Raw genomic sequence first — 26,095 nt, 5'->3', positions numbered from 1 at the left:
TTGTGTTCCCTTCAAGCTAGGTGAAGGACGGCTTTCACACACACTTATGTCTCAGATCTGAGCATGAGGAGAGACGTTCGTTCATCCAGCACAAAGGGAACGGGTTGCAGGAGAAACCCTTACTCTGGTTTCTCAATGTGTTTCCTAGTGCCTGTTTGAAGTGCCTGCCGTTTTCACTGTAAAACCGAGTTGGAGCTTGTACCTCCCCATATATATGTATGGAGTGGAGTTGGCAACTGAAAAGAAACTTTGTGTTCCCTTCAAGCTAGGTGAAGGGCGGCTTTCACACACACTTATCTCTCAGAACTGAGCATGTGGAGAGACGTTCGTTCATCCAGCACAAAGGGAACGGGATGCAGGAGAAACCCTTACTCTGGTTTCTCAGTCTATTTCATAGTGCCGGTTTGAAGTGCCTGCCTTTTTCACTGTAAAATCGAGTTGGAGCTTGTACCTCCCCATATATATGTATGGAGTGGAGTTGGCAACTGAAAAGAAACTTTGTGTTCCCTTCAAGCTAGGTGAAGGACGGCTTTCACACACACTTATCTCTCAGAACTGAGCATGTGGAGAGACATTCGTTCATCCAGCACAACTGGAACGGGTTGCAGGAGAAACCCTTACTCTGGTTTCTCAGTCTGTTTCCTAGTGCCGGCTTGAAGTGCCTGCCGTTTTCACTGTAAAACCGAGTTGGAGCTTGTACCTCCCCATATATATGTATGGAGTGGAGTTGGCAACTGAAAAGAAACTTTGTGTTCCCTTCAAGCTAGGTGAAGGACGGCTTTCACACACACTTATCTCTCAGAACTGAGCATGTGGAGAGACGTTCGTTCATCCAGCACAAAAGGAACGGGTTGCAGGAGAAACCCTTACTCTGGTTTCTCAGTCTGTTTCCTAGTGCCGGTTTGAAGTGCCTGCCGTTTTCACTGTAAAATCGAGTTGGTGCTTGTACCTCCCCATATATAAGTATCGAGTGGATTTTGCAACTGAAAAGAAACTTTGTGTTCCCTTCAAGCTAGGTGAAGGACGGCTTTCACACACACTTTTCTCTCAGAACTGACCATGTGGAGAGACGTTCTTTCATCCAGCACAAAGGGAACGGGTTGCAGGAGAAACCCTTACTCTGGTTTCTCAGTCTGTTTCATAGTGCCGGTTTGAAGTGCCTGCCGTTTTCACTGTAAATCCGAGTTGGAGCTTGTACTTCCCCATATATATGTATGGAGTGGAGTTGCAACTGAAAAGAAACTTTGTGTTCCCTTCAAGCTAGGTGAAGGACGGCTTTCACACACAATTCTCTCTCAGAACTGAGCATGTGGAGAGACGTTCGTTCATCTAGCACAAAGGGAACGGGTTGCAGGAGAAACCCTTACTCTGGTTTCTCAGTCTGTTTCCTAGTGCCGGTTTGAAGTGCCTGCCGTTTTAATTGTAAAACCGAGTTGGACCTTGTACCTCCCCATATATATGTATGGAGTGGAGTTTGCAACTGAAAAGAAACTTTGTGTTCCCTTCAAGCTAGGTGAAGGACGGCTTTCACACACACTTTTCTCTCAGAACTGAGCATGTGGGAGACGTTCGTTCATCCAGCACAAAGGGAACGGGTTGCAGGGAAACCCTTACTCTGGTTTCTCAGTCTGTTTCTTAGTGCCGGTTTGAAGTGCCTGCCGTTTTCACTGTAAAACCGAGTTGGAGCTTGTACCTCCCCATATAAATATATGGAGTGGAGATGGCACCTGAAAAGAAAATTTGTGTTCCCTTCAAGCTAGGTGAAGGACGGCTTTCACACACACTTATCTCTCAGAACTGAGCATGTGGAGAGAAGTTCGTTCATCCAGCACAAAGGGAACGGGTTACAGGAGAAACCCTTACTCTGGTTTCTCAGTCTGTTTCATAGTGCCGGTATGATGTGCCGGCCGTTTTCACTGTAAAACCGAGTTGGAGCTTGTACCTCCCCATATATATGTATGGAGTGGAGTTGGCAACTGAAAAGAAACTTTGTGTTCCCTTCAAGCTAAATGAAGGACGGCTTTCACACACACTTTTCTCTCAGAACTGAGCATGTGGAGAGACGTTCGTTCATCCAGCACAAAGGGAACGGGTTGCAGGAGAAACCCTTACTCTGGTTTCTCAGTCTATTTCATAGTGCCGGTTTGAAGTGCCTGCCTTTTTCACTGTAAAACCGAGTTGGAGCTTGTACCTCCCCATATATATGTATGGAGTGGAGTTGACAACTGAAAAGAAACTTTGTGTTCCCTTCAAGCTAGGTGAAGGACGGCTTTCACACACACTTATCTCTCAGAACTTAGCATGTGGAGAGACGTTCGTTCATCCAGCACAAAGGGAACGGGTTGCAGGAGAAACCCTTACTCTGGTTTCTCAGTCTGTTTCTTAGTGCCGGCTTGAAGTGCCTGCCGTTTTCACTGTAAAACCGAGTTGGAGCTTGTACCTCCCCATATATATGTATGGAGTGGAGTTGGCAACTGAAAAGAAACTTTGTGTTCCCTTCAAGCTAGGTGAAGGACGGCTTTCACACACACTTATCTCTCAGAACTTAGCATGTGGAGAGACGTTCGTTCATCCAGCACAAAGGGAACGGGTTGCAGGAGAAACCCTTACTCTGGTTTCTCAGTCTGTTTCTTAGTGCCGGCTTGAAGTGCCTGCCGTTTTCACTGTAAAACCGAGTTGGAGCTTGTACCTCCCCATATATATGTATGGAGTGGAGTTGGCAACTGAAAAGAAACTTTGTGTTCCCTTCAAGCTAGGTGAAGGACGGCTTTCACACACACTTATCTCTCAGAACTGAGCATGTGGAGAGACGTTCGTTCATCCAGCACAAAAGGAACGGGTTGCAGGAGAAACCCTTACTCTGGTTTCTCAGTCTGTTTCATAGTGCCGGTTTGAAGTGCCTGCCGTTTTCACTGTAAATCCGAGTTGGAGCTTGTACTTCCCCATATATATGTATGGAGTGGAGTTGCAACTGAAAAGAAACTTTGTGTTCCCTTCAAGCTAGGTGAAGGACGGCTTTCACACACACTTATCTCTCTGAACTGAGCATGTGGAGAGACGTTCTTTCATCCAGCACAAAGGGAACGGGTTGCAGGAGAAACCCTTACTCTGGCTTCTCAGTCTGTTTCCTAGTGCCGGTTTGAAGTGCCTGCCGTTTTCACTGTAAAATCGAGTTGGAGCTTGTACCTCCCCATATATAATTATGGATTGGACTTGGCAACTGAAAAGAAACTTTGTGTTCCCTTCAAGCTAGGTGAAGTACGGCTTTCACACACACTTTTCTCTCAGAACTGAGCATGTGGAGAGACGTTCGTTCATCCAGCACAAAGGGAACGGGTTGCAGGAGAAACCCTTACTCTGGTTTCTCAGTCTTTTTCATAGTGCCGGTTTGAATTGTCTGCCGTTTTCACTGTAAATCCGAGTTGGAGCTTGTACCTCCCCATATATATGTATGGAGTGGAGTTGGCAACTGAAAAGAAACTTTGTGTTCCCTTAAAGCTAGGTGAAGGACGGCTTTCACACACACTTATCTCTAAGAACTGAGCATGTGGAGAGACGTTCGTTCATCCAGCACAAAGGGAACGGGATGCAGGAGAAACCCTTACTCTGGTTTCTCAGTCTGTTTCCTAGTGCCGGTTTGAAGTGCCTGCCATTTTCACTGTGAAACAGAGTTGGAGCTTGTACCTCCCCATATATATGTATGGAGTGGAGTTGGCAACTGAAAAGAAACTTTGTGTTCCCTTCAAGCTAGGTGAAGGACGGCTTTCACACACACTTATCTCTCAGAACTGAGCATGTGGAGAGACGTTCGTTCATCCAGCACAAAGGGAACGGGATGCAGGAGAAACCCTTACTCTGGTTTCTCAGTCTGTTTCCTAGTGCCGGTTTGAAGTGCCTGCCGTTTTCACTGTAAAACCGAGTTGGAGATTGTTCCTCCCCATATATATGTATGGAGTGAAATTTGCAACTGAAAAGAAACTTTGTGTTCCCTTCAAGCAAGGAGAGGGCCGGCTTTCACACACACTTAACTCTCAGAACTGAGCATGTGGAGAGACGTTCGTTCATCCAGCACAACTGGAACGGGTTGCAGGAGAAACCCTTACTCTGGTTTCTCAGTCTGTTTCCTAGTGCCGGTTTGAAGTGTCTGCCGTTTTCACTGTAAAATCGAGTTGGAGCTTGTACCTCCCCATATATATGTATGGAGTGGATTTTGCAACTGAAAAGAAACTTTGTGTTCCCTTCAAGCTAGGTGAAGGACGGCTTTCACACACACTTATGTCTCAGAACTGAGCATGTGGAGAGACGTTCGTTCATCCAGCACAAAGGGAACGGGTTGCAGGGGAAACACTTACTCTGGTTTCTCAGTCTGTTTCATAGTGCCGGTTTGAAGTGCCTGCCGTTTTCACTGTAAATCCGAGTTGGGGCTTGTACCTCCCCATATATATGTATGGAGTGGAGTTGGCAACTGAAAAGAAACTTTGTGTTCCCTTCAAGCTATGTGAAGGACGGCTTTCACACACACTTATCTCTCAGAACTGAGCATGTGGTGAGACATTCGTTCATCCAGCACAAATGGAACGGTTTGCAGGGGAAACCCTTACTCTGGTTTCTCAGTCTGTTTCCTAGTGCCGGTTTGAAGTGCCTGCCGTTTTCACTGTAAAACCGAGTTGGACCTTGTACCTCCCCATATATATGTATGGAGTGGAGTTTGCAACTGAAAAGAAACTTTGTGTTCCCTTCAAGCTAGGTTAAGGACGGCTTTCACACACAATTATCTCTCAGAACTAAGCATGTGGAGAGACGTTCGTTCATCCAGCACAAAGGGAACGGGTTGCAGGAGAAACCCTTACTCTGGTTTCTCATTCTGGTCCATAGTGCCGGTTTGAAGTGCCTGCCGTTTTCACTGTAAAACCGAGTTGGAGCTTGTACCTCCCCATATATATGTATGGAGTGGAGTTGGCAACTGAAAAGAAACTTTGTGTTCCCTTCAAGCTAGGTGAAGGACGGCATTCACACACACTTATCTCTCAGAACTGAGCATGTGAAGAGACGTTCGTTCATCCAGCACAAATGGAACGGGTTGTAACAGAAACCCTTACTCTGGTTTCTCAGTCTGTTTCCTAGTGCCGCATTGAAGTGCCTGCCGTTTTCACTGTAAACCCGAGTTTGAGCTTTTACCACCCCATATTTATGTATGGAGTGGTCTTGTCAACTGAAAAGAAACTTTGTGTTCCCTTCAAGTTAGGTGAAGGTCGGCTTTCATACACACTTCTCTCTCAGAACTGAGCATGTGGAGAGACATTCGTTCATCCAGCACAAAGGGAACGGGTTGCAGGAGAAACCCTTACTCTGGTTTCTCAGTCTGTTTCCTAGTGCCAGTTTGAAGTGCCTGCCGTTTTCACTGTGAAACCGAGTTGGAGCTTGTACCTCCCCATATATATGTATGGAGTGGAGTTGGCAACTGAAAAGAAACTTTGTGTTCCCTTCAAGCTAGGTGAAGGACGGCTTTCACACACACTTATCTCTCAGAAATGAGCATGTGGAGAGACGTTCGTTCATCCAGCACAAAGGGAACGGGTTGCAGGAGAAACCCTTACTCTGGTTTCTCAGTCTGATTCCTAGTGCCGGTTTGAAGTGCCTGCCGTTTTCACTGTAAAATCGAGTTGGAGCTTGTACCTCCCCATATATAAGTATGGAGTGGAGTTGGCAACTGAAAAGAAACTTTGTGTTCCCTTCAAGCTAGGTGAAGGACGGCTTTCACACACAATTATCTCTCAGAACTGAGCATGTGGGGAGACGTTCTTTCATCCAGCACAAAGGGAACGGGTTGCAGGAGAAACCCTTACTCTGGTTTCTCAGTCTGTTTCATAGTGCCCGTTTGAATTGCCTGCCGTTTTCACTGTAAATCCGAGTTGGAGCTTGTACCTCCCCATATATATGTATGGAGTGGAGTTGGCAACTGAAAGTAAACTTTGTGTTCCCTTAAAGCTAGGTGAAGGACGGCTTTCACACACACTTATCTCTCAGAACTGAGCATGTGGAGAGACGTTCGTTCATCCAGCACAAAGGGAACGGGATGCAGGAGAAACCCTTACTCTGGTTTCTCAGTCTGTTTCCTAGTGCCGGTTTGAAGTGCCTGCCGTTTTCACTGTAATACCGAGTTGGAGATTGTTCCTCCCCATATATATGTATGGAGTGAAGTTTGCAACTGAAAAGGAACTTTGTTTTCCCTTCAATACAGTTGAAGTTTGGCTTTCACACACACTTATCTCTCTGAACTGAGCATGTGGAGAGACGTTCGTTCATCCAGCACAAAGGGAACGGGTTGCAGGAGAAACCCTTACTCTGGTTTCTCAGTCTGTTTCCTAGTGCCGGTTTGAAGTGCCTGCCGTTTTCACTGTAAAACCGAGTTGGAGCTTTTACCTCCCCATATATATGTATGGAGTGGATTTGTCAACTGAAAAGAAACTTTGTGTTCCCTTCAATACAGTTGAAGTTTGGCTTTCACTCACACTTATCTCTCAGAACTGAGCATGTGGTGAGACGTTCGTTCATCCAGCACAAAGGGAACGGGTTGCAGGAGAAACCCTGACTCTGCTTTCTCAGTCTGTTTCCTAGTGCCGGTTTGAAGTGCCTGCCGTTTCCACTGTAAACCGAGTTGGAGCTTGTACCTCCCTATATATATGTATGGAGTGGAGTTTGCAACTGAAAAGAAACTTTGTGTTCCCTTCAACCTAGGTGAAGGACGGCTTTCACACACACTTATCTCTCAGAACTGAGCATGTGGAGAGACTTTCGTTCATCCAGCACAAAGGGAACGGGTTGCAGGAGAAACCCTGACTCTGGTTTCTCAGTCTGTTTCCTCGTTCCGGTTTGAAGTGCCTGCCGTTTTCACTCTAAAACCGAGTTGGAGCTTGTACCTCCCCATATATATGTATGGATTGGAATTTGCAACGGAGAGAAACTTTGTGTTCCCTTAAATCTACGTGAAGGACGGCTTTCACACACACTTATCTCTCAGAACTGAGCATGTGGAGAGACGTTCGTTCATCCAGCACAAAGGGAACGGTTTGCAGGAGAAACCCTTACTCTGGTTTCTCAGTCTGTTTCCTAGTGCCGGTTTGAAGTTCCTGCGGTTTGCACTGTAAAACCGAGTTGGAGGTTGTTCCTCCCCATATATATGTATGGACCATATGCCGACACAAAAGAAGAGATTGTAGTAAAGATAAAGTGGCTGAAATCAATGTCCGGAAAACCTAGCTAAGTTTCCTAAATGTCCCAACTTAACTAACCACAAGACTGCCGCATCAATAATGGGGAAATAGCACCTTGTGGATTTTTTTTTAATAAATAAATAATGATCCACTTCCTACCACCGGCAATTATGATAAGACTGAGTATAAGTTCTTACAACAAATAGTTTAGAAATCATAATTTCTAGTTGATTCAAACCACTTCTTCTTTAAAATTTGAATCTTTTTTCTTCAGACGGATTTGTGCCATTTGACCTAGTGATAAAATTTTCAACTGGCTTTTATTAAAAATATTCACCATAGTGAGAGTTTATTACATCAACTATTCCTTTATGGGAAACCCTTGTGCCTTGTCACTCTCATTCATAATATTTCCTGTGGAAAATTCAATCCTTCATTCAGGAATGTCTGGGCAATATTTCTCATGGAAATGCGTCCTAAACTGCAACCGAAGAAAATGAAATTGACACTGAGCAGCCCGTGAAGCCGGCAGACACATGCAGTGCACTGTGTGTTCCCGCCTCGAATTTCTGTAACCAGCAGGGAAATTTGTATCTCAAGAAATAGACATAAACAATTTTCAGGACCTGAGCACACAGTTTCCCTTTTAGGGTTTAGTGGGCTTCCATTTAATTCTATGAGAAATGTTTAAAACAACAGAACAACAGCTGAGATAGGGTTTAAAATAACTTTTATTTCAGTGAAAATAAAGCCAAGTGACTGTTATCATTTTTACTTTATTTGATCTCACTCTCTTACTTTACCTTCCCAACCTCCTCCACAAAATGATTGTGAACATCCCCTCCTGGGTCAGAAATCTAAGTAGAAATTACCAATCACATTTAGGTGTGCTTTGTTGTTTTATTTTTCAAAACAACCAAGTTTCATTCATATGATTTAATAATTAAGATCAGAAACAAAGTCTACTCAATAAATGGTAGACAACACATGTCGTCATAGCTGCTCATCAGGTTTGGCCCCACGTTAAACACTTTTACATGGACATGTGCCATGTGCTGTCATGGGAAATGGTGAGTGGGGACAGGGCCTCTGCTCTCACAGGGCACACAGCCTGGTGGGGCAGGCGGTGTTCAATCATTGCCCTTTTCTCTTTAATATACTTACAAATTATGGGAAATGCTATTTAAAAGAACAAAATGAGTCAATGAAAGTGAAAAATACAAGGACAGTATTTAGGCTGAGGGAAGACAGGGAATCTCTTTGAAGATCTGACCCTCCACTGAGACCCAAAGGACAACTCTGGCACTGAAGGTGAAGGGCAGGGACACACTGATAAAGGGCTGAAATCCAGAATATACCAAAATTTCTTTACACTCAACAAGAAGGATGAATAACCTGATTAAAAAATGAGCAAAATGCCTGAACACACACCTCATCAAAGAAGAAATCTGGATGCCAAAGAAGCCTTTGGAAAGATGCTCCACAGCACCTGTCATCAAGGGGATGCCGACTGAAACAGCGAGATACCACTGCACACCTGTCAGAACTGCCAAAATGCAGAACACTGACAGCACCAAATGCTGGTGAGGATGTGGAGCACCAGAAATTATAATGCATTGTTGGTGGGAATGAAAAATGGCCCAGGTACTTTGGAAGACGGTCTGGCAATTTTTTACAGAGCTAGACGTAATTCTAACATATGATCCTTCAACTGTGCTCCTTGGTGTTTACTCGATGAAATGGAAACTTATGTTCACACACAAATCTGCATACAGATGTTAATAGCAGCTTTATTCATACTCAACAGGATTCAGAAGCAACTAAGCTCTTCTTCAGTAGGTGAATGGATAAATAACCTGTGGTCCCGCCAGAAAATGGACTATTATTTGGTGCTAAAATGAAATGAGTTATCAAGGAATGGAAAGACATGGAGGAACCTTAAATGCATATTACCAAGTGAAAGAAGCCAATCTGGGAAGTTTCAGCAACTGTCTGATTCCAACTGTATGGTGTTCTGGGAAAGGGAAAAACACAGAGACTGAAAGATCAGTGGCTGCCAGAGGCTAGAGGGGAAAGAGCAATGAATGAGGTGCAGCACGGAGCATTTTAAGGTCACTAAGACAGACGACTCTGTATGATGCTGTGATGGTGGATACATGTCATTGTACATCTGTCCAAACCCACAGAGTGCACAACACAATGTGTAAATCCTAGTGTCAACTATGGGCTATGGGTGATGATGACATGTCAGTGTAGGTTCACCCATTGTCACAAATGTACACTCTGGTGCAGGTGTCAATATTGAGGAGGCTGTGGGGGCAAACTGCAGTTCATACACCCAATCCAGCCCCAGCCACCGCTGTTAATAAAGCTCTATGGGTGTGTGGACTATCTGGCTGTTCTGGCATCTAAACAGTAGAGCTGAGCAGCTGCACCAGAGATCAGGAGGTTTTCAGACCCTGAAATATTTACCCCCAAGCCCTTGAAAGGAAAAGTCTGCTGAGCCCTGTTCTAAATGAATCAAGATTCACCCTGATGAGGCAGGACAGCAGGGCCCAAACCAGGCATGGTTAATGGGGCTGAAGCAATGTTTTAGTTCCAACACATCTGCTGAAGTCCTGCAAGTCCAGTGACAGACTGTAGCCAGGAAGCGTCTGCAGGAGGAGTCGGGAGCAGGCCTTCCCGCCAGGCTCCGGGATGCCGGGGGCCGCGTGCCGCACGGGGGCCACCCGCTTGAAGAAGGTGGACTTGCAGTGGAAGCCGATCAACTCGTAGAGCACGGAGAGGATGCTGCACGGCTGAATTTTCTCCTCGGAACGCTGAAGCACAGGGAGAAAAGCAACAAGCATCTGAATGAAACACGTAAGTGAAAAAAGACCCATAAAAATGGTTTTCCCTTAAAACAGAGACCCGATGACACAGGAAGGAAGAGGAAGGCTGACTTAGTGCACTGATGGGACCGGATGCAGAAACGCAGGGAAGCAGCACTGTGCAGACACTCCAGACCCCCTCTGGGCCCCACCTCTCCGCATTCCACCTGTCCCTTTACTAGAAAAGCCCGTATTCCCTGAAATAGAGGAATCTGCTACCTAAACATGGGACACAGAGAAGGGAAAGAGGAAAAGGAAGGGAAAGTAAAGGAACAACAGTTCATCTAGACCCTAGGGTCTGGGCGGGACTTTCACCAAACACACAACTTCTCAAAGCACAGAGCGCACAGGGAGAGGCTGACAGAGTGACTGCGACTTCTGCTCCTAAAGCACCCAGCTACCTGTCAGCACACGCTGCGCCCATTACTGAATCATTACAATCATCTCAGAAACAACTACTACCCCGGCTCACAGGCAAGGAAATCTGAAACTCGGGGAGGAATTATTATCATCCTGGACAAAGTCCCACAGCCCAGTAGTCTCAGAGCCTCCGGCAGACCCTGGGCTAAAATGCTCCTCATCACCACGGGCCCTGAGACTCAGGCTGAGGCCACGTCAGGTCTGCATGGGCCCAGAGCACAGTCTGTGGGACAGGGAATGCTCCCACTCGAAGTGCCAGGTCAAGGCCCTCAGGAACTTGTGTAATGAAACCAAATCCCCAAACTCATTTCCAACCCACTGCCCTGTCCGGGAGGACTGCTCGGCACAACTGTGCTGTCACCTGTGCACAGGCTGAGCAAGGGGCCCAGACAGTGATGTGACATCCCAGTGGAAGTGGCTCGGAGACCACTTCATCACAGGACAGATTCTCCCGGCTTCCAACGTTAACTCTCCATTCCATTTCCAACTGGAAAGTAAGTTTAGACTTGTTTTCCTCTCTTAGAAACAAAGAGAGCGGTAACATCAGAGGGAAACTCAAGACTGAGGAAGAGTCTCCTGGTCATTTGCAAGGATAGGCCGGGGAGGGAACAGAGACAGGGATCAGAAAGACCCGTGTTCCAGTCCAAAGTCTGCACGTCACTCGCTTTGACAGTTTCCTTTTTAATACAGGTGATAAAATCTAATTATGATTTTTGGGAAAACTAAATGAAATAACGTATTCCACTACCATAGGTGTAAAATCCTCCATGAGTGTTCCAGAAATGGACCTGATCGTGGTTAGTTACTGTCTGCCAATTCTTGTGTTCTCAGCTCACATCACCCAACCAGAGATGTGCGAGAGAATGCCTCACCAGCCAGCAGCCTTCTCCAACTTGGAAACTTACAGTGTCCGAAGAGCAGGCAGTGTTGGATGCTTTGCGGCACTCTGGAGGTAGCACTCCAGTGATGACTTTAAAAAGCTGGGGAGAATTTAGGGGACCATACAGTTCAAATACAGAGTACTCATTCCATGTCTACAAATATTCATCTCTAGCCATGATGAGTAAGAGAGGAAATACATATTCAAACATACATCATTTTCCCACATAAGTGCATCAAAACAATTTGGAAAGAGTGTAACTTTCTTCTCTAGATCACACAGCGGGGATTACAAGGTTTGTACTGACAGCCCTACTTGTAAATCATCTGCAAACGTAACTGGGTCCACTATCAGTCATCATAATTTGAAGGGAATGTTAGAAAAGGAAAAAGCCAAGCTAATACTCTCCAATCTTTTGTTTGGTTACGATGTCACAGAGGAGATGGACAGCTCAATAAGGAACCACTCTGCCGTGATCACGGAGCCGGGGAGCGGGATGTGCGGCAAGATGTATGACGCAGCCGCAACTGTGCCCATGATTCTAGGCAGGTACCCAAAGTCACCTTGACAAGGTGTGAAACGTTTATGCCCACGTCCTCATAACCTGACATGTATTAAGGAGAAATGGAAACTTATAAACGGCCAATACCCTTGGTGGATACACCGTCCAAAGAGCAAAGTCACAGTTTGACAACTGGCCATCCCGGTACCTTGGGATTCATTCTTGAAGAACCTTAAAAACCACTCCTCTGTCCTCAAGAAGTGCTGCCTACTAGTCCTATCTTTGGCTCATGGATACCACATGTTGAAGTGAACTTCAATGTCTGCACAGATTTGACTGTCTTTCTCCAGGTTCACTTGTCCATTCTGAAGAGGCCTGAGTTAAGTCCAAATTCCTTAAGATTAATTCCCTCCAGTGACAACTCAACGAGCCTGTAATTACAAGCCAACTGAACAGGACTGTCCTCAGCGAAAAATGTCACCAACCCTTCACTGCTTTCTTAAACTCCTCTCCTGGTTAATTGCAACATACTAACACCACCCTCCACCAAGTTCCCCAACTATGTCAAATAGAAAGTAAGGTCCATAAAAGAGGAGACAACTCCATAGTCACCTTTGAATTCCTAGCATAAAGTAATGTCAATAAATAGAACTATGATTATGGCTTCTTTCCTTTAAAACCTTTCTGGTTATTTAAATGAGACCATGGAAGGGAGGTGTTTGAGTCCAGTATCTTGATCCAGAAGACTCTGGAGGCCTTTTTCAGAATGGCTGTCCACTGATTCATTCAAAACACACCTTCTCTTTCCGGGAGGAGCCGTGATTTTCTGCCATGGGTTTGTGGTCACTCTCATGCCAGAACAGCTTTAAACTAAATCTTTACTTTGGATATGTTATTTTTTCCCGCTTCCAAAAAATTTTACTTTCCTTACTTCCTTGCCTTGAGGAATGCTTTTATTCTTTTCTTTCTAATTCAACCTTTTATAAAGCAGGATTCTCAGGATGTGCTTGGCCTTATATAAGAACAGCCATCCAACTCCCAGTGTGAGAGGCCACAGGCTCACCTCCTGCCCTCCTGCCAGGGCAACTGAAACTCAGTTCAGGAGCCAACCGGCACCCCAGGGCTTCTAAGGCTCACGTATCTCCCAGAATCCCTGCTTTCTGGTTTGTCTTGGCTTCTGAGAATTTCCCCTCACTTTCTTGACAATTAGCTGTGCAGCTTGAAAGATGAGGAAGGAAGGTTTTATTTCTTAATCAGAATTTAAAGGAACTTATGTAATGAAGCTTTTCACGAGTTTCTAGAACCCTCCATTGCTGAGACAGAAAACACACAAGATATTTTCTAAATTTAGCTATCATGTGCATTTTTTCTTTGCTTTTGTTTTGTTAACTGCTAATAGACATTTTTTAATTAAAAAATAAAATAAGGTCCCAAATAAGATAGAAAATTGAAGGGGCAAACAAAATTAAAGAGCAAAGACAGAAAAATGATAAGTACTCTACAAAGTTAATAGAATAAATACACTATGGATCAGACCAGCAATTCTCAGTAACAGCTAATTGAAACCTGACCATGAGGTAAAACGTCTCTCCTGTCAGGAGATGACCAACAGAAAATAGAATTAAATCAACAACCTAAAATTCTAAGTCTGGCGAGGTATAGATGTCTACCAGCTAAGTGTGTCTTCTTCTGGAAAAGAGGGAGACTCACCAGCTCTTTTCTGTGGAGCCTGAGCCCAGGGGAGGACAGTGAAGTGTGTTCTGTAAGTACCCAATTAGCAAAGTGAGTGATGAATAAAGAGATGTGAGCTTTGATGAGAGATGATACTACTATTCACTTGTCCTGTAAAGTATGTCTTCGCGTTCAGAGATCAATATCTCAGCAGGAAAATGCACAGCCCGGGACCAGACCACTTCTGTGATTGTGACACTGCACTTAGATGTCTCAAGGGCACCTCCAACTCCACCTGCAAAGAGCTAACTTCACGGTGTTCCTCCCATAGCCATCCTGCCCAGGGCCCTTGGTCGGGGGCAAGGTCTCCCTGCCTCTCCCAGCTCAGGCCAATCACTCACAGATGTGACAAGACCCCTCCTTCAGGGGCAAATTTCCTCAGTCAACGAGATCCACCACCCACACCTGTCCTACCAGGTACTCACTGGCACTCCCTCAGCACTGACTCTGTGCTGGGGACCATGCTGCACACTGTGCACACGTTATCTCACTGGATCTACACAGCAGTCCTGGGAGTTCGGTACATCACTGCTTCTATTGATTAGATAAATTGTTTCACTTCCTTGGGTGTGTCATCCAAAGTGACACGGCTACTGAGCCACAAACCTGGGACTGAAAATCACTTGAAAATTGAACACTGCTACACCTCGCAGCCACCCTACTCTGACTCATCACATCACCTCCTGCCGAGCCTTCTAAATGTTTCTAAGCATTCTACAAGACAAAAGTGATCTACGAGAGCATCGCACTAGCCTACTTAAAATCTGTCAATGACGGTCCACTGCTCTTAGGAGAAAGCCCCACCGGGCCTGAGCACAGCCCAACGGCCCGGCATCCGCTTTCCCTGCGCGGCCGCACCGCCTCACCCACCACGCAGCTCTACACGTGCAGCGTCCAGGACAGGGATGCTGACTCCGTACAACCCGGGGCTCGTCTCACTCAAACAATGATCACCCTCTTCAGTGGTTACCTTCTTCAATACTGAATCTCAGAAAAATATTTTCTCTGGATGAATCAATATCTTTTTCCTTACAACTTCCCATCATTGATAATGAGCTCCCCCCAAAAGAGAGAAGACCTAATCCTCAGTCTCCTTATCTGTAAAGTGCAAATAACAGGGAAATATGAGAGGTTTTATTAGAAGTAATATTCATGTGAGGCTGAGGGACAATTCCCAACATACAGTAAGTACTCAATATGTGCTTACTTAATATTAATAAGAATAGATTACATTCCAGCAACCTTAAATCAATGCTTTATGGCTTTGTCTAAAAGACTACCGACAAACTGTTGGACGAACTGTTTTGAGCAGATCAGCACAAGTGTACTGGGCGAGGTAAGCGCTGACTCCAGTTACAGCTGCAACCAACCAGCACTACGGGGCGGGAGCAGTTTGCTCAAACTCTTACATGTTGCTTGAGCATTTAGTTGTAGTTATTGAATAAAGACAGGTATTATTTACTCAAAGCTCCTGAAACATAAATCTTCAAAGATTGATGCAAATTATGTTTCAAGTACAACACTCTCACTAGAAATTACTTGAAAATTATAGTCTTAGCTCCTCCGCACATCAAAACAGCATTTTCCTAATGTATCTGACTATGTACTCTGAAAGGATTGTTTAAAAGAAATTAAGATGAAGCCATCCTGAATAAGATCTCAGTATCATCTACACAAACCCCACCCAAAGGTCTCATTTCTCACTTCCACATAGGTGTTCAGATGGCTTAAGCTGGGTCTTGGTTTCTTATGACACGGGGGTGGGAAGAATTGTGGATAGATCAATGTAGCAAATATAAACCTAGTGTATTTGCTATGTAGGAATCCTAGAAATAAATAAATTGATATATATAGTCCCACCCTTATGAAGCTAAGCCGTTCCATTTACAACTGCATAAAAAATAAAATGAGAGATACATTTAACAAAAGTTTACAAGATTTGTACATTGAATATTTTGAAGTATCACCAAAAAAAATTTAAAATATCTTCATATATGGAAGGCATCCCATGATCATGCAATGGTAGAAAATATTGTTAAAAATGTTAAGACTTCCCAAAGTAATCTACATATTTAATGGAATCCCTATCAAAATTCCAGCTGACTTCTTTGCAAAAATTGAAAAACTGATCCCAAAATTCATATTGAAAGCAAGGGACCCAGGTCAGCCAAAACAATCTTGAAAAAGAAGAGCAAATTTGGAGGACTCACTCAAAGGTTACAGCAAATCTATAGCACTCAAGTCATTATGCTTCTGTCATAAGTTTGGATGCAGAAATCTATGAGACACAATAAAAAATGCTGGGGGGAAACTTACATTTACAGTCAGTTTTCCAGAAATGTGCCAACAACACTCCATTGAAAGTATAGTCTATCCAACAAATGGAGCAGAGACACCTGGGTATCTGAAGGCAAAAGAATGAATCTGGAATCTGGACCCCGTATTTTATATAACAAATATTAATTCAAAATGGATCACAGACAGAAACGTAAAAACTAAATATATGAACTTTCTAAAAGAAGACATAGTACGAATCTTTGTGGTCATAGGATAGGCTATGGCTTCCTAGATACAATACCAAGAGCACAAGTGATAAAACAAAATAGATAAAATGGACTTCATCAAATTAAAATCATTTGTTACAAAGGACAACATCAAGAGTGTGAAATGAAAGGGGAAAGGGGTAGCTCAAATGATAGAGTGCGTGCTAAGGAAGAAAAACAAAATGAATAAATCTAATTACCTCCCCTATAAAGAAATTGTTTTAATGTTTAAAAAAATTAAAGTGAAATGACAATCTGCAGAATAGGAGAAAAATCTTGCAAAGCATATATCTAATAAGAGACTAGTATCCAGGATATAAAACAAATGCTTACAACTGAACAATACAAAGAAAATCGACCCAATTTTTTAATTTGCCAAGGATTTAAATAGATACACAATTGGCCAATAAGCATCTGAAAAGATGGTCAGCATCACTAGCGAAATCAAAATCAAAATGAGATCTCATTTTAAACTCACTAGGATGGTTATAATCAAAACATGGACAATAACAAGTGTCAGTCAGGAGGCAGAGAAATGGATACCCTCAATATGCAGCCGTTGGAAAGGGGCAATGGTGCAGCTTCTTTGGAAGAGCCCGATGTTTCCTCAAAAGGTTAGAGTTATGTGGCTGAGCAATTCCACTCCTACATGTAGAGTCATCCTTCAGTGTCCTCGGGGGGTTGGTTTCAGGAACCCCCCACCCTGGATACCATAATCCAAGGATGATCAAGTCCCTTTGCAATCAGCCATCTGGATCCATGAAGTGGAAACTACAGATATGGTGGGCCAACTGTACAGCCAACAGAATGGAAATGTATTCTCACAAAAACTTGCACATCAATATTCATAGCAGTATCATTCAGAGTAGCTAAAAGTCACTAAAAATATCCATCCATCAATGAATGGATAAACAAAATTACCAAGAATAGTCCCACAAACTTTTGGTAATTGAATCTTTGACAAAGGAGGTGAGAACATACAATTGAGCAAAGACAGCCTCTTCAGCAAATGGTGCAGGGAAAACTGCACAGCTGCATGTAAATCAATGAAGTTAGACTACCCCCTCACAACATACAAAAAAATGAATTCAAAATGGCTTAAAGACTTAAAATTGTAGACAAGACACTATAAACCTCTTAGAAGAAGACATAGGCAAAACATCTGACATATATCTCAACAATATTTTCCAAGAGCAGTCTACTCAAGCAATAGAAATACAAGCAAAAATATACAAGTGGGTTCTAATTAAACTTACAAGCTTTTGCACAGAAAAGAAAACAAAAATTAAAGCAAAAAGACAACCTATGGAGTGGGAGAAAATAGTTGCATTAAATGAAAGTGACAAGGGCTTAATTCCCAGAATATGTAAACAGCTTTTACACTTGATAAAAAAGAAAAACAAACAATTCAATCCAAAAATGGGCAGAAGACCTAAAGAAACATTTCTCCAATGAAGACATACAAATGGCCAATAGGCACATGAAAAAATGCTCAATATCATTATCAGAGAAATGCAAATCAAAACTGCAAACAAGTATCACCTTTCACCAGTCAGAATAGCCATCATTCAGAAGTTCATAGACACTAAATGCTGGAGAGGCTGTGGAGAATTGGGAACACTCCTACACTGTGGTGGGAATGCAGTTTGGTGGAGCCATTGTGGAAAACTGTATAGAGGTTCCTCAAAAGACAAAACCTTGGGGGCCCAGATGACACAGCAATCCCACTCCAGGGCATATATCCGAAAGGAAACGTAATTCAAAAAGACACTTTCACCCCAATGTTCACAGCAGCATTATTTACAATATCAAGACATGGAAACAACCTAAATGTCCACTGACAGACGACTGGATAAAGAGGTTGTAGTATATATGTCCAATAGACTACTATTCAGCAATAAAATAATAATAAAATAATGCCATTTGCAGCAATATGAATGGACCAGGAGAATGACATTCTAAGTGAAATAAGCCAGAAAGAGAAAGAAAAATACCATATGAGATCGCCCACATGTGGAATCTAAAACAAAAAAAAAAAACAAAAACAAAAACAAAGGAACAAAAAGATCAACTTATCTACAGAACAGAAACAGACACAGAGACATAGAAACCAAACTATGGTTACCAGAGGGGAGAGGGTGTGGAATGAATAAATTGGGGGTTCAAGATTTGCAGATGCTGAGTATGTATACAATAAACAGCAAGTATATACTGTATAGCACAGGAGAATATATTTAATAACTTATAGTAACTTATGTTTAAAAAGAATATGAAAATGAATGCAGGTATGTTCCTATTTAACTGAAGTTTTGTGCTGTACACAAGAAACTGACGCAACACTATAAACTGACTAGACTTCAATGAAAATATTTTTAAATAGACCAAAAACGAAAAAAAAGGAAAAGGATATTATCAAACAAAAAGAATAATGTACTGATTCAGGCTACAATATGAATGAACTTTGAAAATTTATGCTAAAATAAGCCCGTCACAAAAGGGCAAATAGTGCCCTTTAAGGTGAACTGTATCTAAGCATTTATTGTACTACTCCTGTAAATTTTCCGGAGTTTTGAAGTCTATCAATATCAAAATAAAATGTATTATTCATTAAAAACTTAAAACCCTTCCTCACAGGAGGGCTTTAATTATTAAATGCAGAAAAGCATGTAAAACTCTTGGAACAACAATTTTCACGTCCACACACAGTCACTGCTGTCACTGCCACTCAGAGTGTGGTGCCAGGGCTGATGAGAGCTGCCTCCACTCGCTCCCCTGCAGACAGGAGTGAAGGCCTGAGCTTTGACAGGCAGGGTTTGCGTGAACCTGGGTCAGCCACAGCCACGTCCCAGACTCTGCGTTACCCAAATTTCTTATACAAACTGCAACATGTAATGTAAACACTCTAGAGGGATGTATCTTACAACACAGGGAATACAGACAATGTTTTACAGTAACTATAAATGGAGCATCTATTGTACACCTGAAACATATATTTTAAATCAGCTATGTCTTTATAAAAAATTAAAAAATAATTTAAAAATGTTATCCCTTTAATATTCAATTTGGTTTTTAATTAACTAATAAACAGCTTAGAATATATAAAAGCATTTAAGTGTGATGTTTGTTTACATATTTATTTACTTCAGCCTCCTGCTAAAAGAGAAATTAAACAATTTTTTAAACACAGCTTAACAACCATAACAACAAAAAGGCAAAACTGAGAGTGAAGAGAAAATGGAGATTCAATACTTAAATGAAACCAGGGGGAGGTAAACTCATAAAAATGGATTCCATGAAGTCAGGGCAAGTGTTAAAGGCCGACTAGAAATTCAGCTGTAAGATTCTTGGCAGCTAAAGCAAAAAGAAAAAGATGATGGGGCAGGTGGTAGAGCGTGTGCTTAGTGTGCACAGGGTCCTGGGTTCAAGCCCCAGGGCCTCCACTAACAGATAAATATACCTAATTTCCTACCCCCGAAAAGAGCCCCAAAGAAAAGAAAAAGAGAAATTTCTTTCCAAAAAAATCCTGATATTAAATTTGGATTAAATACTTTAAAAATAAAAGGAAAATAGAAAAGATGAGTGACACTGTGAACAAAAACCCCAGCTGGGCTAACAAGCTAAGTCACAAATCTAAGTGTGATAAGTGTCGGTTTACTGATCTAAGTTTTGCTGGGCTAACTCGTAAATCTGAAGTTCAGTGTCAGTTTACTGGGCTAACAAGCTAACTCGTAAATCCAAGGTCAACAATTGTCAGTAACGTGATCTGTTCCAAATTGATAAGCTTCAGTGTACTGATTCCTTGCTTTTTGTTGTTTGAGCCTTATTGGCTAAAAGCCCCATACTTGTAATTAACCCTATAAAACCTCATGTGCACGTCTTGGATGTGCTCAGGGCTTGGGAACAGAAGCCCCTCTGAGCCCGCTGGCATAATAAATCTCAGTACTCCCACCCTCTGAGTGCTGCTTATTTCTTGGCTGGCCTGTTGTTTCCGTAACAACACAAGCGATAATGCCCGTGAGATAAATCTGCGATGGCTGCTGGCAGGTCCCCATGTCTCATGTGGGAAAATCTGAAACATATTTCTCACCACTTAGAGTCATCCTCAGCCCACCCCACATCTCCCGCTGTTAAATGCAGGAACACACGCAGGGCCCGGCCTTTGCTCTCTCTGTGTCATCACAGTGAGACAGGATGGAAGGGGGCAGAGCAAGCCATTCAAGAAAGACCACAGCAATTAACATCAAAATGGTGAAGAATTCAACCCCCAATAGGTCTTGAGGCTCAGGATGAAGAGATTTAACTTCTAGTAGATCCTGAGCTTCATTATACACCCATTGTAATAGTAACATGGTGAATAACACGGCCCCAGGCACCATGGCAGTCACAAGGCTAGCCACAAAAGGTCAAAGGGTGGAAAATGGCCAACTCCCTGGAATCCCAGCCCCTTGCCCTAAGGCTGGTCCTTCTACTTATTAGCATATGAAACCACGAAGCCCAAGAAAAGGAGCAACACAGAGCCACATCCCAGGAACCCCTCTCTCTACCTCTTCGGAGAAGGCCCACACTATTTCTGTGGAGTGTGTGCCTACTTTTAATCTGAGCATCAAACCCCCATACTTCGTGACGTTTCTCATGCCTGTCAATGTATCTCTCTGAATAAATCTACCTTTACTCAACACTGGCTTGTTCTTGAATTCTTTACTGCATGAAGCCAAGGAACAAAATCTGGTGGGGCACATTCCAGGGGCTCAACGGAAGCCTGGGACACAGCCCTTCTCATGCCCCACATATTTTTTCTTGTATCAACAGGACTGGGATGTGAAGTGAGGTCTGAGACCCCAGCTAAGGGACAGAAGCAGCCTCCAGGTCTCCAATTGGTGGGCAGCCTCTCCCCCATCAGGGGCCATGGGGTCTGCCTGGTTCTCTGTGTTTTTTTGTTGTGCTGACTCCCCAGTCAGAGAGATTTCTCCTTAGGCCTGGCTCCACAAAACCCTTCTCTCCAAAATACAAGCACATCATGTCACAATCCTCTTGTTCAACCATGAATTGGTCAGCCAACTTTTTCCTTCCCCAGTTAAGTACCTAAATGTCCTCCCTGCCATCCCACCACTTCTTTCTTTTTGAGAACTCTGCACTCCCCACACACCATCCTGAACGCAGGTGCCTTGCTGGCTGGGACCGAGATGTTTCAGTCTCAAACATCCTGAGTCCTTTCTCTTTCCACTTTCTAACTTAAAAAGGCCTTCCTGTGTCTCCCACCGCTCTGATTCTGAACGTCAAAAAATGCTCAGGTTACATTCACTCTGTGAATACCTCCCAGGTTTTGGCTAGGTTTCCTTCCTAAGATCTTCATTAAGGAGCTGCATCAAGAAGTTTAAAGGGGCTATTCTTACATTTGAGTGGAGGAGCCTGCAAGAAATTTAAATGGCTTTGAAGAGAGAGTTAACCAGGGACAGAGAGGTCGCAGGACCTAGTCAACAGTGTCATGAGGCAAAATGTTCTTCAAAGGCTCAGAGTGGCTTCTGAACACGGAGTCGGCAGGGAGGAGGTGACAGGCAGTGAGTGGGGTGAGAGACACAGGGTACGGTCCCCCAGCAGGGGAAGAATTGGTTATTTTCTAGTTTTCCAATTTCTTACTACCTTTTTCTCTTATTGCCACATACCATTTCCTACGAATTAAGCATATCAATGTCAGTCATTTGGGCCACTTGGGAGAAGCTGCACGATGCCATTCACAGGGCTGGGACATGACAGCCACACCAGTCTAGGTTGAAAGACCAGTGGGGGTATTTCCATGGTAAACACGGGCATGCAGCAAACTCCCCAGCTTCAATGACCTCCTCTCAAAGTTGGCGCCAATAAAACTACCAAGCAAAATGCGTGATGATTCTGGCCAACATCTGTTTATTAGTTAAGTGCCTGTGACACCTGCCACTTAATAGGGAATGAGTACGATCAACGAGGCCCTGTCTACCTGGCCACACGCGCCCTGCCTTCCTGCCTTGGTGCAGCAGCACAGCTTGTTTAGCTGAGATGAGCGCCCCCAGAGCAGCCCCGACGGGAAAGCTCCCAGCTCTGCACGGCCAGACGTGTTCCTTTCCTTCTCAGAGCTGATCACAATTTGCTGTCGTCTGTTTTTATGTTTATCCCTTTTGTAACTGCCTCTCCTCCGGAGATTTTGCTCAAGCAGCACAGGACCAGGTGTGTCTTGTGGCCTGCCGGATATTCTGGGCTGGGAAACAGCCGAGCCCACATCTGGCTCTGGTGCTGAACGGAGAGAGCAGAAGGCCCAGGAGCCCATGCTGAACCGAGGCCCCTGCACACAAAATTATGGTCTGACTTTGGGCAAATTACACAGTCTTTTTTACCCTGAGATTCCTCATCTGTCCATAAAAATAACTGCCCATGGCACACAGAGTTACAAGTATTAAAGGAAATCACCAAATTCACAAAGTAGCCAAGGGGCTACCAGTGCATCCTAAACAGACACATGCTGCCTTTAAGGCTCTGACACACACCAAGCGTGGTGGTCGAACAAAGTGTACACTGCTAAGTGTCAGTGTGTTAAGTGCTTCATGTGTGCTATAATAATCTTCAGAACTTACAACAAGCCCAGGAAGTAACGAATATTATCATGCCCATTTCACAGACTCACCATCAGTTTAAGAGAGGTTACATTCAAGTCCAAGGCGCTATGGTGAGTAAATGGCGATTTCAACCTGAATATGGGCCCAGGCCTGGGCTCCATCTCTGTCCCATCCACCTGACCACTGCCTATGAATTCCACCTGTCCAATACCCAAGTTGAAGCCAGCCAGCTCTTAAATGCAATGTGTGTCACCGTTTGTCAATGTTGGTTCATTACCATAAACAGTTCTCAGAAAGCACTTCAGAAAGGAAAGTTGGACTCACATACCTGCCCACAAAGAAGAAGAATTCTGCCTTGCCTTCTCCTGTAACGTGCAGAAACCCTTCCCATTCACCACCGAATCCTTTTGTATGCTTCCTCCGTGTTCATGTTTACACATGGCTTATTAAAGTAGAAGTTACCTGCAGTAATTCCATCTCGGTTCCATTCCAAGCTTCCAGATTATCCATAATCAGGGTAATACCATAATTTTCTGTGAATGAAAACACTACAAATTGAATGAAAATATTGCAACCATGTCACTAAACAAAGAATGCTGAAAACAAGTCATCAGCGGCTGCCGCCACCCCCCAGTGAAGACAGGCCTGCAGCCATTCACAATGGTGCCCTCTGAGCAGACTCAGAATAAGAAAGGAAGATTACTGGCCCTAGATAGCTAGGTGCTTGTCTAAAGTATATATTCAGTCAGCCCAAATGTTGGCTTCCTCCCATATATTGAAAAGCATTAAATTCATGAACTTGAGATACCTGGCTTTCTTTAGATAACAAGCAATGTTTTATTGTTCTGACTACCTGGTCTTTGTTGTAAAGCTCCTATATAATCCTAGCTTCTCCCCTACTCTTGCGAGCAGTCCCTCAGAGTGTTCTGAGAGGCGGTCATCCTGGCTCGAGTCCTTCTGACAAATAAAACATAACTCTTAATATTCAGGCTGCACGTTTATTTCAATCAAGTCCCAGAATAGACACAACTCATCAATTGTGTAATGGGACACACTGGATCAGGAACCAAAAGAGTGTAGTAGTCCCTAAGAACTACGGCTCCCTCTTTCTTCCTGTCATTATACAATCCCACCAGAACTCATTACTTTGCTGTCTGCTCCTCTGGCAACCAAACTCAGAGAAGAGTCAACTCAGCAGAGCGTCCTGCTGGGGAGAACCCCCGCAGCAGCACTGCAGGCTGCCTGCCCTCCCGCACGCTCTGACGACTGCTAGTGTCCTCCGTGGAAACCAGGCCAACAGAGCTGTTCCCTACAGCTACAAAGTCCCAAATATTAAATAAAACCTTTCATTTTATACTATATGTTACATATATACCATCTCTGAAAACAGCTTTGCCAGAAGCCCAAATCTTCAACATTAATCTGCAAAGGCAAATCAGGTCCCCAAGGGAAAACAAGTCTTAAGACGATGCTAAGACCTCCAAAGTCCTCTCCATGACCATAAACCAAACTGCCTGTAGGTCTGCAGCTGCAGGAGGCTACATGTCTGCTTTTAAAGCAACCCCTTCCTGCCCTCGGGTGCTACAATGCCCTTCTACGCCCTCCCATCTCAGGGTAAGAGCACCCACTGCAGAACCTTGCAGGGCAGCACTGACAGGACTGGACAATGAGGATCAGAGCTAAACTAAGCCTTCTGATGACACGAGTTGTCACTCTGTCACTTTACAGATGAAGATATATATAGAGAGAGGTGGGGTGTTATTGTTCAAAGTCACACAGATAAAAAGTGACAAAGTCTATAGCTCTGCTCCTCCCTCTGGTGTGACGCCCCCAACTGGGACAACCACAGGGTTCTTTCGTGCCTGCCTGACCATTTCTTTCCTATCACTCATGACCCACCACAGGGTCTGAAATTAGCCTGCATTTGCAGCATCTTTTCCCGCCAGTTTCTCAGGAACAAGGCTGTTCGGGCCACTTTATGACTTCCAGGTCCCCGAAATCTCCGTGCTCAGGCTGCTCTTGCCTGTGCATCCGGCCCGCTGCTCAGAGGCTCTTCCTCTCCTGCAGGAGGACGTTTCTACTCTTCACAGGGACACCCCCTTAGGGGATCCCTCCTCTCGCCTCAGCATGGCAGGTGTCCCAGGCCACATCGCGAGATGCCCCAATAGGACTGCATCTGCCCAGGTCTGCTAGTCAGACCAGCAGCCTCAGAGCCAGGGATTATGCCCAGGTCACACTGCAAACCTACTGCCCGCCTCACAGACCCCAGCCAGCAGGTCACCTGGAAGTCACAGCAAGTGCCCCACCCAATCCAGAAGCCTCTTCATTTCCCAGCACCACTGATGACTGGTTTCCAAACTTTGGTCAGTTTCACACAAAACAACACCTTCTACTGTGTAGCGGGTGGTTTTTGCTTCTGCACCCCATTCTTACTGAAAACGTTAAGGGAAACCAAAAAGCCTCTTCTCAACCCTTTTCTGATGATACCCTCCCACCCACAATACACATATGCTCAAGAGATTTGGATCCACGTGATTTTGTTTCCCTTACGATAAGTGGCTCAAAACACTGCGGGATTATTTTTCCTTTGAGGGTATTAGGACTCAGTTTCTCGGCTTTAATCTGTTTTTGTCTTTGTCTTCTTTGTTCCTAGCAGTTGCCACCTCTTACTCTCTTCAGCAGCCTCCCTCCCAACTTCTAGTCTAGGAAATCAGCTGTGATGAGGGGCACGGGGGCATTCACAGAAGATGCAACAAAGGCAAAGAGAGGCTATATAATTTGCCAAAGATATCACCTTCAACCCCCAACAGAGTGTGTCATGTCCCTGTGTTTAACTCTTATTCTAAGCAAGTTAACTTTTTGTAGATTATGTTTATAAAGATGAGAAATCAAAATACATACAAGGACACACATCAACTCTAAGATATTCATTAACTCCACTATTTTGTTTCTATTTATTTTATTTGTATTAAAAAATTAAGAACCCCTGCAACCAATATAGCAAAATGTTACTGGGTTTTAAATACAGAATATAGAGGGGTTAAGTGTGTCATTACTCATCCTTATATGTATGTTCACAAGATAAAATATTTGAAAGTCTCTCTCCCCTCTCCCTACTCACTACTGGCTCTCACCTGAGATCCCAGACCACACATCTAACAACCTTTCACTTTACCCACAGCTGAACTCATCAGTTTTCCCCCAGAAATCCCTCTGCAGCTTTCCCTCCTCAGAACACAGCAGGACCATCATTTAACTCATTAATCCACCCAGAAACCTGGGCCTTACTCCATCCTACCTTCACAGACAGCTTTAAATCTTTCTTTTTACCATCTAAACATGCCTTCA

The 26,095-nt window shown here is 43.9% G+C and overlaps 1 protein-coding gene across 1 annotated transcript; it reads right to left on the bottom strand.

Annotated features, from left to right (window-relative positions):
• Nucleotides 1–9,506: 9,506 nt before the first annotated feature.
• LOC140694834 (trafficking protein particle complex subunit 9-like) lies at nucleotides 9,507–23,529 on the bottom strand. The gene is made up of 2 exons (XM_072957888.1): nucleotides 23,210–23,529; nucleotides 9,507–10,033 (listed from the first exon to the last, which is right to left on the bottom strand). Exons 1-2 carry the CDS (start codon nucleotides 23,255–23,257, stop codon nucleotides 9,785–9,787), a joined length of 297 nt encoding a protein of 98 aa, XP_072813989.1. The 5' UTR covers nucleotides 23,258–23,529; the 3' UTR covers nucleotides 9,507–9,784.
• Nucleotides 23,530–26,095: the final 2,566 nt, after the last annotated feature.

Source organism: Vicugna pacos, unplaced genomic scaffold (assembly GCF_048564905.1).
Source record: "Vicugna pacos unplaced genomic scaffold, VicPac4 scaffold_105, whole genome shotgun sequence".
NCBI classification, from domain to species: domain Eukaryota; kingdom Metazoa; phylum Chordata; class Mammalia; order Artiodactyla; family Camelidae; genus Vicugna; species Vicugna pacos.
The sequence above is the reverse complement of the archived record's forward strand: the minus strand, read 5'-3'. Positions and strand labels throughout refer to the sequence as shown.